The 13,974-nt window shown below is 45.9% G+C and overlaps 2 protein-coding genes across 2 annotated transcripts in view; both read left to right on the plus strand.

Annotated features, from left to right (window-relative positions):
* LOC144484502 (uncharacterized) overlaps positions 1–12,976 on the plus strand; it is a 29,839-nt gene extending 16,863 nt beyond the window's left edge. Inside the window, exon 5 of the mRNA XM_078203022.1 lies at positions 11,760–12,976. Coding sequence (XP_078059148.1) covers positions 11,760–12,976 — 1,217 coding nt within the window. The remainder of the gene's footprint in view (positions 1–11,759) is intronic.
* LOC144484515 (uncharacterized) overlaps positions 1–13,974 on the plus strand; it is a 225,139-nt gene that overhangs the window by 74,810 nt on the left and 136,355 nt on the right. The gene's annotated exons all lie outside the window — the stretch shown is intronic.

Here is a 13,974-nt window from a genome sequence, read left to right on the forward strand (position 1 = left end):
ACCCGGGTCCCTGGCGCTGTGAGGCAGCAGTGCAGACAGACAGTCAAGAAATCATCAATTCCACTCCCACCCGGAGCTATGGGGATATATTTATAAATTATCTCATTTCACAATAAAACCCACACACTGAGTTTCAGATTTGCTTCTGTTATTATTTTGGTGCCCAGCAGGTGGTCTCAGTGTGTGTGTGTGCGTGTGCGCGTGAGTGCAGAAAGATAGAAACTAGAAGCAGGAGTAGGCCATTCGGCCCTTCGAGCCTGCCCCACCATTCATTTTGATCATGGCTGACCATCGAATTCAATATCCTGATTCCCCCCTTCCTCCCATATCCCTTGATCCCTTTAGTCACATGATCTATATCTAATTACTTCTTGAAATCATATATGCATGTCTGTGAATGTATTTATGCATCTGTGAGTTTGTCTGTATCTAGAATCATAGACGATTGACTCACCTGATGAAGGAGCAGCGCTCCAAAAACTCGTGATACCAAATAAACCTGTTGGATTTTAACCTGGTGTTGTGAGATTTCTAACTAGAATCATAGAATCCAACAGTGGAGAAGGTGGCCATTCGGCCCATCGAGTCTGCATGACCACAATCCTATCCAGGCCCTATCCCCTTAACGCCATGCATTTACCCTAGCTAGTCCCCCTGACACTAAGGGGCAATTTAGCATGGCCAATTCACATAACCCGCCCATCTTTGATCTGTGGGAGGAAACTGGAGCATCCAGAGGGAACCCACGCAGACACGGGGAGAATGTGCAAACTCAACACAGACAGTGACCTGAAACTTGAATCGAACCCGGGTCCTTGGTGCTGTGAGGCAGCGGTGCTAAGCACTATGCCACAGTGCAGTAATCCAGGGGAACTGGATTACTTGTTGGATTACACAGTGATATGTTACAGAGCAGAAATCCAGGAGAACTGGATTAATTGTTGGATTACACAGTGATATGTTACAGAGCAGTAATCCAGGAGAACTGGATTAATTGTTGGATTACACAGTGATATGTTACAGAGCAGAAATCCAGGAGAACTGGATTTATAGTTGGATTACACAGTGATATGTTACAGAGCAGTAATCCAGGAGAACTGGATTAATTGTTGGATTACACAGTGACATGTTACAGAGTCTTAAAATCTGAAATAAAACTGTCAATGCCACAAATAGTCAACAGGCCCAGCAGCTTCTATGGAGGCAGAAACAGAGTGAAACATACAGCCAAACATCCATATGAATGAGGAGCAGCAGTGGACCATTGGGCCCCTCTGCTGCAGCATTTGACAAGATCTCGACTGATCTGATTGTGGCCAGAACTCCACGTTTCTGTCTCCCCCCAAATCCTCTGACTCTCTTGTCAATCAGGAATCCATTTATTCAGCCTTAAAAATATTCAATGACTCTGTCCCCACTGCTCTCTGGGGAAGAGAATTCCACAGACCAAAGACCCTCTGAGAGAGAGAGAAAAATCTAGTTCTCTCTGTCCCTAATGTCTCAAGTCCAATGCGCTCTCCAGAGCCACACAAAGAAAATCAGGATAAAAGCAAATTACTGTGAATGCTGGAATCTGAAACCAAAAGAGAAAATGCTGGAAAATCCCAGCAGGTCTGGCAGCATCCGTCAGGAGAGAAAAGTGCTGACGTTTCGAGTCCAGATGACCCTTTGTCAAAGACTGACCTCTGAAGAATTGAGAGAGAGAGGAGACAAAATGAAAGATCTGCAAACTGACAAATGTTTCATGGCCCAAGACCAAAGCGTGTTGTAATGGGACAAGTAAAGACACAAAAGATGTTCTGGATGAGGTGTGAATAGCCGGTGAGCGATAGTCTGAATGTAAAGTAAAGAAAACAAGAGGGAAATGAGGTGAAAAAAGCAGCAACGAAACACAGATCACAACGGGGGCAGAGATTGTGGTGTAAAATTGTTGAGCTCAGTTTTGTTCTGAAGGCTGTAAAGTGTCTCTTTCAGTTGTGAGAAATAATAATATATTTCCCAGTTCCGATGACAGGTCACATTCAGTCTGTTCCTCTCTCCACAGAGGCTGCCTGACTTGTTGAGTATTTCCAGCCAAAAGAGAAAACGCTGGAAAATCTCAGCAGGTCTGGCAGCATCTGTAAGGAGACAAAAAGAGCTGACGTTTCGAGTCCAAGTGACCCTTTTGACAAAAGCAGCAATTTGCTGTGAACTGGGCCGGGTTGGGGGTTTGAGTGACAATCCTGGGGCGATATCAGGACAGGAACTGCCACAGATTCCCCCTTTTCCCTGGGACATTTCAGTGGAGCTGTGTTGGTGAGTGTTTGTAATCTCTGTCTCACTGTCTCGGTAATGGGGGCAATTTCCAGCGTTTTCCGTTTGATGTCAACCAGAGAATGTGTAAGAATTGTCACACCCGGAACAGATGTCTCTTACTCAGGACACCCCAGCTCGGGTCTGGTTGGGGGGGCGGGGGAGGAGGGGGGGGGGCCGGGGGGAGTTGGGGGCGGGGGGGGGGGGGGGCGGTGGGTAACGTTCACAATTTTGTGTTTATGTCTGGTGCGAATAATACCTTAGATTAAACGGAGAAGTTTTTTAAACTGAGGAGAGTAACTGCATTTGGGCGCTGACTTTAAACAACGTTAACAAGCCCGGGCTGCTGGAGAAACATTTGGGGATTTGTGAGCAGTCAGTTCCGGCTGGTTTGAAGTGAAATCCTGTCGGTGCTGCGGCAAATCTGAACTCAAACCAGACAAACTGGAACCGCTGGGTTAGAGATTCCGGGTGTTGGGATGTGGAGGCTGGGGGAGGGGGAGATGGCGGTAAAACTCTGAGCCTGAGTTTCGAGCGGGATGTGAGCGGGATAAAGGGAAGGAATGACAGTTAATGTGGGAGTCAGGGACAATAGCAGAAGGTGGGAAGCTCTGGAAAGGAGCACGGAGGGTAAAGGCCATCAAAGAATGCTTGTTTAAATGAAGATAAAAGCAAAATACTGCGGACGCTGGAATCTGAAACAGAAACAGAAAATGCTGGAAAATCTCAGCAGGTCTGAGAGCATCTGTGGAGAGAGAATGGAGTTAATGCTTCCAGTCTGGATGATCACAGGTGCGATCAGACCTGCTGAGGTTTTCCAGCACTTTCTGTTTTTGATTAACTGAAGGTTCAGCAGGGAAAGAAGCAGCGAACTGAACACACTGAACCCAGGGGGAGGGGGTGACCCAGGATAAGCTCAGTGAGGCTCTGCAATGTCCATCAACACATCCACATTCAGACCTTAGAGAGCCAAGGGGGAGGGGAAGGAGAAACTATTTGGGGCACAGCAGGAGGTCACCCCTCCCCCCACTCTGTGGTTCCACATCCCTCCCACACCTGGACAGGGTTGGCTCAAGGTGCAGGAAGCTGCAAGCTGAGAGGCTGAGCTGTGAACTGGGCCGGGTTGGGGGTTTGAGTGACAGTCCTGGGGCTATATCAGGACAGAAACTGCCACAGATTCCCTCCTTTTCCTGGGACGTTTCACTGGAGCTGTGTTGGTGAGTGTTTGTAATCTCTGTCTCACTGTCTCGGTAATGGGGGTGGGTTGTAGATTGCTGTGAGTGTTAGACTAAATAACCTCTCCTCATGCTGCCAGTTCCAGTCTGCAGACTCCATTTCTTAGTCCAGTCTGCTGCTCTGTCTCTGTCTCTCTGTACTTTGCTGCAGTGCTCCACATTCTGAGCAACATCCAGCCCATTGTTATCACCCGAAATTTGCGGCAAACTACCATCACTGTGGCACAGCGGTTAGCACTGCTGCCTCACTGAGTCAGAGTTCGATTCGAGCGGTGGGTGACTGTCTGTGGAGTTTGCTCAGGAAGAAGTCTCATAACACCAAGTTAAAGTCCAATAAGTTTATTTGGAATCAAAGTAAATTATTGTGGATGCTGGAATTTGAAACCAAAAGAGAAATTGCTGGAAAATCTCAGCAGATATGGCAGGATCTGTAAGGAGAGAAAAGAACTGATGCTTCGAGTCCACATCACCCTTTATCAAAGCTTTGACAAAGAGTCATCTGGACTCGAAATGTCAGTTCTTTTCTCTCCTTACAGATGTTGCCAAACCTACTGAGATTTTGCAGCATTTTCTCTTGGTTATTTGGAATCACGAGCTTGCAGAGCACTGCTCCTTCATCAGCGCTCTGAAAGCTTGTGGTTCCAAATAAACCTGTTGGTCTTTAACCTTGTATTTTGAGACGACTTACTGTGCTTACCCCAGTTCAGCGCTGGCATCTCCACCTCATGTGTGGAGTTTGCACAATCTCCCTCTGTCTGTGTGCATTTCCTCTGGGTGCTCCGGTTTTTTTCTCATAGCCCAAAGATGTGCAGGTTAGGTAAATTTGTCCCTTGGTGTCCAAGATATGTAGTGTCTAATTTGATTTATTATTGTCGCATGTTCTGGGATACGGTGAAAAGTATTATTTCTTGCGTGCTGTACAGAAAAAAAGTAAATTGATCGAGTACATAGGGGGAAAGGAAAAGAGTAGGGTGCAGAATATATTGTTGCCGTTGCAGTACAGACTCGATTAACCGAATGGCCTCTTTCTGCACTGTAAGGATTCTATGATTAGTGAATTCCGGCGAACAACTTTTGAATGGAGGGGTTTCTGAGGTGCAGAGCATTGTGGGAATTGTGACCGCCATTAGTCAGTGACTGACTATAAATATTTAATTGCAGACTGAGGACAGGTCAGCAACCTGAGCCCTCAATTCTGTTTGTGACTCTCACAGGCTGCCTGGCCTGATGAATATCTCCAGTACTTATTTTCTTTGTCCCAGAAACAGTCTCTACAGAGTTTTGTTTCTGTGTTGGTGTTTTATAAGTTCGAGTTTAGAAACACAGTTAGGAGCTGGCATAAATCAGGCTGTCTGTTGGATGCAGAACTCAGTTCCTGGCCCCCCGTGTGGGTTTTTTTTATTGTTGCTTCAGTCTGAACTCTTTTCATAACTTGCCTCTGTGGGTTCTCTCTCAATCCTGCTGCGTTTTACCAGCATCTTTTCTTTTAATTTTAAGTGGAACCTTAATATATGCTCAGTACACAGGCCAATTCATCACAAATTCAGAGGAATGTATTTTAAAAAATTAATTAATCTCAATTGCACAAGATAGTTTTCTATTATGTCTTTGATTGACAATGGCGCCGTTAATTCCCAGGTGCCCCTGCGGGTGTCAAAGTGTCCTATTCATTCCACAGCAGCCTATTGCGCAGGCGCAGTGCTGTACCTAGAGCATGCGTAGTGCCACTTTGCTCGGAGCCCTGCGAGTGCGGGGGACGTTTTTTCAGCGGGTGAGAGTCAGTGTGGCGGAGGGAGGAATGGAGTCGGGGTGGGGAGGGAGTGGAGGCTTCACAAATACCCGCTCCAGGTCGCAAGGCCCGAATAAGACCATGAGGGTTCCGGGTTCGCAGCTCCCGGGTTTTTTTCCCCGAGAACAGGCCCCGGTTTTCGGTCGCCATCTTGTTTCAGCGGGGAAGGAGAGCGCATGCGCTGCTGTCGGTGGCGGGTCACAATGGGCGTGGTTTCAGGGGCTGGTTCAGAACCTCTATCTTCAGAGGGACAATATGTTGCAGGGCGCATGCGCAACTATCCAAGACCATCAGAATAAGAACATAAGAATTCGGAACAGGAGCCAGTCATTCGGCCCATCGAGCTTGCTGCATCATTCAATAAGATCATGTCTACTTTGGAGAGGCTGGATAGACTGGGACTTTTTTCTCTGGAGCATAGGAGGCTGAGGGGTGATCTTAGAGAGGTCTATAAAATAATGAGGGGCACAGATCAGCTAGATAGTAAATATATTTTCCCAAAGGTGGGGCAGTCTAAAACTAGAGGGCATAGGTTTAAGGTGAGAGGGGAAAGATACAAAAGTGTCCAGAGGAGCAATTTGTTCACACAGAGGGTCATAGAGTCAGAGAGGTTTACAGCATGGAAACAGGCCCTTCGGCCCAACTTGTCCATGCCGCACTTTTTTTAAAATCCCAATTCCCCGCATTTGGCCCATATCCCTCAATACTCATTGTACCCATGTAACTAAATGCTTTTTAAAAGACAAAATTGAACCCGCCTCTACTACTACCCCTGGCAGCTTGTTCCAGACACTCACACCCTCTGTGTGAAAAGATTGCCCCTCTGGACACTTTGTATCTCTCCCTTCTCAATTTAAACCTATGCCCTCTAGTTTTAGACTCCCCTACCTTTGGGAAAAGATATTGACTATCCAGCTGATCTATGCCCCTCATTATTTTATAGACCTCTCTAAGATCACTGCTCAGCTTCCTACGCTCAAGAGAAAAAAGTCCCAGTCTATCCAGCCTCTCCTTATAACTCAATCCATCAAGTCCCAGTAGCATCCTAGTAAATCTTTGCTGCACTCTTTTTAGTTTAATAATATCCTTTCTATAATAGGGTGACCAGAATTGCACACAGTATTCCAAGTGTGGTTTTCCCAATGTCTTGTACAACTTCAACAAGACATTCCAACTCCTGTATTCAATGTTCTGACCGATGAAACCAAGTATGTCGAATGCTTTCTTCACCACTCTGTCCACCTGTGGCTCCACTTTCAAGGAGCTATGAACATGTTCCCCTACATCTCTTTGTTCTGTAACTCTCCCCAACACCCTGCCATTAACTGAATAAGTCCTGCCCTGGTTCAATCTACCAAAATGCATCACCTCGCATTTGTCTAAATTAAACTCCATCTGCCATTCGTCAGCCCACTGGCCCAATTGATCAAGATCCCATTGCAGTTAGATAGGGTGGTGAGTACTTGGAACAAGCTGCCAGAGGTAGTAGTAGAGGCGGGTACAATTTAGTCTTTTAAATAGCATTTAGATAGTTACATGGGTATAGAGGGATATGGGCCAAATGTGGGCAATTGGGATGAGCTTAAGGGTTTAAAAAAAAAAGGGCAGCTTGGACAAGTTGGGCCGAAGGGCCGTTTTCCATGCTGCAAATCTCTACGAATCTATGACTTTGCTACCCCCACCCCGTCAATACCCATGACTTTCTTGTGGATCAGAACCTCAGCTTTGAATATATTCAATGACCTGCCTCCAATCCTCACTGGTGAAGACAGAGTTCCAAAGATCAACAGCCCATTGAGAGAAAAGATCTCTCTTCATCTTAATCTTAAATCTTTTATTTTTACTTGATTCCCACACCAAAGGAAACATCCTCAGCATCTACCTTGTCAAGCACCTTATATCATATGAATCATAGAATCCCAACAGTGCAGAAGGAGGCCATTCGGCCCATCAAGTTTGTACCAACCACAATTCCACCCAGCCCCATCCCCACAACCCCCTGCATTTACCCTGCTAATCCCCCTGACACTTGGGTCAATTTAGCATGGTTGATCCACCTAATCCATACATCTTTGGACTGTGGGAGGAAACTGGAGCACCCTGAGGAAACTCACAGACAAGGGGAAAATGTACAAACTCCACACAGACAGTGACCCAACGCTGGAATTGAACTTGGGATCCTGGTGCTGTGAGGCAGCAGTGCTAACCATTATGCCACACTGAAATTCCTAGATGTTTCAATAAGATTACTTCTCAGTCTTCTAAACTCCAAAGAGTACAGGCCCCAGCTGCTCAACCTGAAAGATAAAACTCCTCATTTCAGGAATCAACCAACTGGATCTTCTCTGAACTGCTTCCACTGCAATTTTGTCCCACTAAAGTAATTCTGTGCAGGTAACAGGAGAGAATGTTTTGAATTTCTGTTCCGGACAAATGCTGATGGATTTTGGAAACTCCTTTTACAGGGGGTTAGAAGGGAAAGATTTACACACAGCAAACTCAGACCAAAAGAAATGTTTGTCTGTCCTGAATTTCTAACCTTGAATTACACCTAACTTTCCTCATTTACAGGGACAAGATTTGAAGATTGCAACATTTTCCCCGGACACCAATCTCTCTGAGATCTTTGCAGACGTAGACTCCAGCAGATTTAAAATGTTGAAAACAGTGAAATTGTTTTGGGGTGAGTGTGAGTGAGCATTAATTTAAATTTAGAGCATGCTCTGATTCCATGGATCTCAGGCTATTGTGACTCCTTTACCATGGATGGGGAGGCAATGGTGCAGTGACAGTGTCATTGGATTAGTAATACAGGGATCCAGGGCAATACACTGTGAACCCTGGGTTCGAATCCCACAATGGCAGATGTTGAAATTTGAATTCAGTAAAAATCTAGAATTAGAAGTCCATTGATGACAATTGTTGTAAAAATCCATCCAATTTAATAATGTCCTTTAAAGAAGGAAATTACCACATCCCCCAGCAATGCAAGCCACTCAGTTCAAGGGCAATGAGTTATGGGCAATAGATGCTGACGCAGCCAACACATAGAGTCATAGAACAATACAGCACGGAAACAGGCCCTTGGGCCCAACTGATCCCTGCCAACCATGGTGCCCTCCCAGCTAGTCCCAATTGCCCATGTTTGGCTCATATCCCTCTAATCCTTTCCAATTCATGTACTTATGCTTTCTAAATGTTTAAACCTGTCTCAACCACTTTCTCTGGCAGTTCATTCCATGTACACACCACCCTCTGCATGAAGATGTTGCCCTTCAGGTCCCTTTTAATCTTTCCCCTCTCACCGTAAACCTATGCCCTCTAATTTTCAATTGCCCTACCCTGGCAAAAAGACAATGTGGGTTCATCCTATCTATGCCCCCCATGATTTAATACACCTCAATATAGTCACCCCATATTCTCCTGTGTTCGAAGGAATAAAGCCCTCACCTGTCCAACCTCTCGCTATCACTCAGGCCCATTAGTCCCGGCAACATCCTCATAAATCTTCTTTTCACTCTTTCCAGTTTATCAATGTCTTTCCTATAACAGGGTTACAAAAACTGTACACAATACTCCAAGTACAGCCTCACCAACAACTTATACAACTATAACATAATGTCCCAACTCCTATACTCAGTGCCCTGACTGATGAAGGCCAGTGTGCTAAATGCCTTCTTCACCACTCTGTCTACCTGTGCCGCCACTTCCAACAAACTGTGTACTTGTACTCCTGGGTTCCTCTGTTCCTCAACACTCCCCAGGGCCTTACCATTCACTGTACAAGTCCTCCCCTGGTTTGACTTTCCAAAATGCAACACTCACACTTAAGACCATAAGACATAGGAGCAAAATTAGGCCACTTGGCCCATCGAGTCTGCTCCACCATTCAATCATGGCTGATATTTTTCTCCCCCCATTCTCCTGCCTTTTTCCCATCACCCCTGATCCCCTTATTAATCAAGAACCTATCTATCTCTGTCTTAAAGACAGTCAATGACTTGGCCTCCACAGCCTTCTGCGGCAAAGAGTTCCACAAATTCACCACTCTCTGGCTGAGGAAATTCCTCCTTATCTCTGTTTTAAAGGACCTTTAGCCTGAGGTTGTGCCTCTGTACTCTGTATTATCGGTACTGAAATCCATTTGCCAATCATCGGCCCACTTCCCTAACTGATCAACTGATCAAGATCTCCCTGTAATTTTTGATAACCTTCTTCACTATCAGCGATACCTCCAAATTCAATATCGTCTGCAAACTTGCTAACCATGCTTTTTATGAATTTTTAAACGGCCATCCATTTCTCTGTTTCACCTCTGCCCTCCCTGATCAGCTCTCTCCCATTGTCTACCTTCCTCTGCATCTAATAATGGGTGTATTTTAACTATTATTTCCGCAAGCTATGTCTTGATGAGGTTTTTACCACTTCACAACTCTGTTCACTGCTGATTTACCAGCTTAGTCTTACAATGTTCAGGAATTGTTTCTCTTCCACTGGAGATCATTTCCTTTCCACTTCGAGCTTATATTGACCAACAAAATCTGATACATTTTTATTCCCTGTCATTCATTCTGCCCACCCTGAAACATTAATCTTCTTTCTGCCTAAAAGGATGGTCTCTTTCCTCATGTTCACAATTAAAGGGCAGGAGATGGCTGACATTTAAGGGGACAGTAAATTAATATAGGACAGAGATATGTCTAGTGTTATTCTATGGTACCCAGATTAGATATATTATTTATGTTTCTGTATAAAATATATTTATTATTATTTCTTGCATTGTAATATAAGGCTGTAGCGATGTTATACATTTCCAGTCATAAAGTCATTACAGCACAGAAGGAATCCATTTGGTAACTCAAGCCCATGCTGACTCTCTGCATAACATTCCAGTCCCATTCCCACTCTATATCCCCATTCTCCTGAAAGTTTATTTCCTTTAAGAGCCCATCCACTTTCATTTTTAAATAGAATCCATAGATATGGATGGAGATTTACAACTTTTTGGGAATGAAATAGGAAAGAATGTTCCATAGAAACTAGAATTCATAGAAATCATAGAAACCCTACAGTGCAGAAGGAGGCCATTCGGCCCATCGAGTCTGCACCGACCACAATCCCACCCAGGCCCTACCCCCATATTTACCTGCTAATCCCCCTAACCTACGCATCCCAGGACTCTAAGGGGCAATTTTTTTTTAACCTGGCCAATCAACCTAAATCAATTTCTATCCTATACTGACTGTGATGACTTTTGCAAACTCATTTCACAAGATATTGAACGAGGAATCACAGGCAAAAATTTCAACTGTCACGTCTAGACAGAGTCATATTCCTTGGGATCTGAATATCTTGTAATATGGAACTGTAGCTACGTTATATATTTCCAGACATCTCTTCCCTCAGAGGGTTGTTAGTCTTTTGGATTCCTCTTCCCCACGGACCAGTGGAGGCTGAGGATCATTGAATATATTCCAGTTAGACAGATCTTTGACTGACAAGGGTGTCAAAGGTTATGGGGAACAGACAAGAAGATGGAGCAAAAGCTAATGCGTTGGGGGATTTCTTCACTCAAGGATGTGGTAAAGCTTTGGAATTCTCAACCCCTGAGGACAGTGAAGCCTCAGTCATCAACTATTTTCAAGAGTTTGATTGATTGGTTTCTGGATATTGAAGATATCAAGGGATATGGGTTTAGTGTGGAGAGAATGATGCTGAGGTAGATGAACAAATTATCTCATTGAATAGTTTAAAAGACTCGATGGGCCAAATGGCCGACTGCAGCTCCTATTTGTTATGGTCCCTGTGTCCAGGACAGGAAGCAGTGAGCCTGGATCTGTCAATCAGCCTCAATCAGCACCTTCAGGAGAATTGGGAGGGTGAATATTAGATACAGCAGAGAGAGAATGGAGGGAGAGTGTGTGGGATGGAGATTTACAGCTTTTTGGGACTGAAATAGGAAAGGATGTTCCATAGAAACTAGAATTGTCTGTTCTGAATTTCTATCCTGTACTGACACTGATGACTTTTCTAAACTTGTTTTACAGGATATTGAAAGAGGAATCAGAGGCCGAAATCTCAAACGTCACGTCAGATCTGACAGAGTCATATTCCTTGGGACCTCAATATCATCGGACTTTGAATCCAGAAGGAGAAATTGTTGTCCAGTTTGTCGATTTGAAAAGATTTCAAACATCAGTGTGACTGGAAAAGCACCAACACACTGCCACACTCGAGTGAGTGTGTTCCAGTGCACGGACTAAAGAGCTTTAACCAGTTACACAGCCTGAATAAATATCACATCATTCACAGCAGGGAGAGACTGTACCCGTGTTCTGTGTGAGGACGAGGCTTCAACTGATTGTCCACCCAAGAAAGAGGCAAGGACACCTGCACCATGGAGAAACCATGGAAATGTGGGGACTGTGGGAAGAGATACAGAGCCCCATCAGAGCTGGAAGCTCATCGGCGCAGCCACACTGGGGAGAGACCATTCATCTGCTCTCAGTGTGGGGAAGGATTCACTCAGTCATCCAGCCTGCGGACACACCAGCGAGTTCACACTGGGGAGAGGCCATTCAGCTGCTGTCAGTGTGGGAAGGGATTCACTTGTTCATCCAACCTCCGGAGGCACCAGCGAGTTCACACTGGGGAGAGGCCATTCACCTGCTCTCAGTGTGGGGAAGGGTTCACTCAGTCATCCAGCCTGTGGACACACCAGCGAGTTCACACTGGGGAGAGGCCATTCAGTTGCTCTCAGTGTGGGAAGGGATTCACTTGTTCATCCAACCTCCGGAGGCACCAGCGAGTTCACATGGGGGAGAGACCGTTCACGTGTTCTCAGTGTGGGGAGGGATTCACTCAGTCATCCAGCCTGCGGACACACCAGCGAGTTCACACTGGGGAGAGGCCATTCACCTGCTCTGTGTGTGGGAAGGGATTCAGTCTTTCATCCAACCTGCAGACACACCAGCGAGTTCACACTGGGGAGAGGCCATTCAGCTGCTCTCAGTGTGGGAAGGGATTCACTTGGTCATCCAACCTCCGGAGGCACCAGCGAGTTCACACTGGGGAGAGACCATTCACCTGCTCTCAGTGTGGGGAAGGATTCACTCAGTCATCCAGCCTGCGGACACACCAGCGAGTTCACACTGGGGAGAGGCCATTCAGCTGCTGTCAGTGTGGGAAGGGATTCACTTGTTCATCCAACCTCCGGAGGCACCAGCGAGTTCACACGGGGGAGAGACCGTTCACGTGTTCTCAGTGTGGGGAGGCATTCACTCAGTCATCCAGCCTGCGGACACACCAGCGAGTTCACACTGGGGAGAGGCCATTCACCTGCTCTGTGTGTGGGAAGGGATTCAGTCATTCGTCCAACCTGCAGACACACCAGCGAGTTCACTCTGGGGAGAGGCCATTCACCTGCTCTCAGTGTGGGGAAGGATTCACTCAGTCATCCAGCCTGTGGACACACCAGCGAGTTCACACTGGGGAGAGGCCATTCAGCTGCTGTCAGTGTGGGAAGGGATTCACTTGTTCATCCAACCTCCGGAGGCACCAGCGAGTTCACACTGGGGAGAGACCGTTCACGTGTTCTCAGTGTGGGGAGGGATTCACTCGGTCCTCCCACCTGTTGAGACACCAGCGAGTTCACGAGTGATTCCAGGGGTTGGATTCTGCTGTTATTGTTTCTGCTCTCAATTACATCCAGGACTGCATTTTGTTCATTCTCACAGTTAGTCAATGGGGAGGGTCGGAGGGTTTCTTTCTGCTGGACTGGCCGGTCTCACGACTTTGCCTCCAGTGGGCTGATGCTCTTTGAGTCTTGTTGCGAATACCTGGTTTCAGATTTCACAGGGATCACAGAGTGACAGGGTGTGAGGAAGAGATAGTCACTATTTCTGTTTGAAACCCCCCCAAATGCCCATCCAAATTCCTTTATAATTGTTTATTGTCTCCACTTCCTCCACCCTCGTAGGCAGCGAGTTCCAGGTCATTACCATTCGCTGCATCAAAATATTCTTCCTCACATCCCCCCCTGCATCTCTGACCCAAAACCATAAATCTGTGTCCCCCCTCGTCCTTGTCCCGTCAGCTAATGGGAACAGCTTTTCTTTGTCCACCTTATCTAAACCTGTCAGAATCTTGTCCACCTCTATCAAATCTCCCCTCAACCTCCTTTCCTCCAAGAGGAACAACCCCAGCCTGACATTGACAATAAAGAACAAACTAACAGAATATGTTAATACCTGAAATCAAATGGGAATGTTTAATTTCTGTTTTAAAGATATTGTGAATATATTGTCCTGGACAATAAAGGAATTGGAATAACTCACCTTGGGTGTGGTTGAATGGAATATATCAATCTGGTATCCACCTACAGTCCAGTGAAAGTCTGGAATGTGTAGCTGGAAATCCCTCCCTCACAGCACTGTGGGTGTACTTACACCTCAGCATTGTAGCAGTTCAGGAAGGCAGTGTTGGGGTTGACCACGGCCGAGGCAGCTACATACAGCCACATATTCTGTTATAATTGAAGGACTGCAGATTGAATGTGAGGCATTATGGGACTGGACTATCTTGACCACATTCCTGTGACTGCTCAGTTTCTGTAATCACGGACCATTAAAGCTGCTTAGCAGGGCCCCAGCAGAGGAC

Source organism: Mustelus asterias, unplaced genomic scaffold, assembly GCF_964213995.1.
Source record: "Mustelus asterias unplaced genomic scaffold, sMusAst1.hap1.1 HAP1_SCAFFOLD_113, whole genome shotgun sequence".
Lineage (NCBI taxonomy): Eukaryota > Metazoa > Chordata > Chondrichthyes > Carcharhiniformes > Triakidae > Mustelus > Mustelus asterias.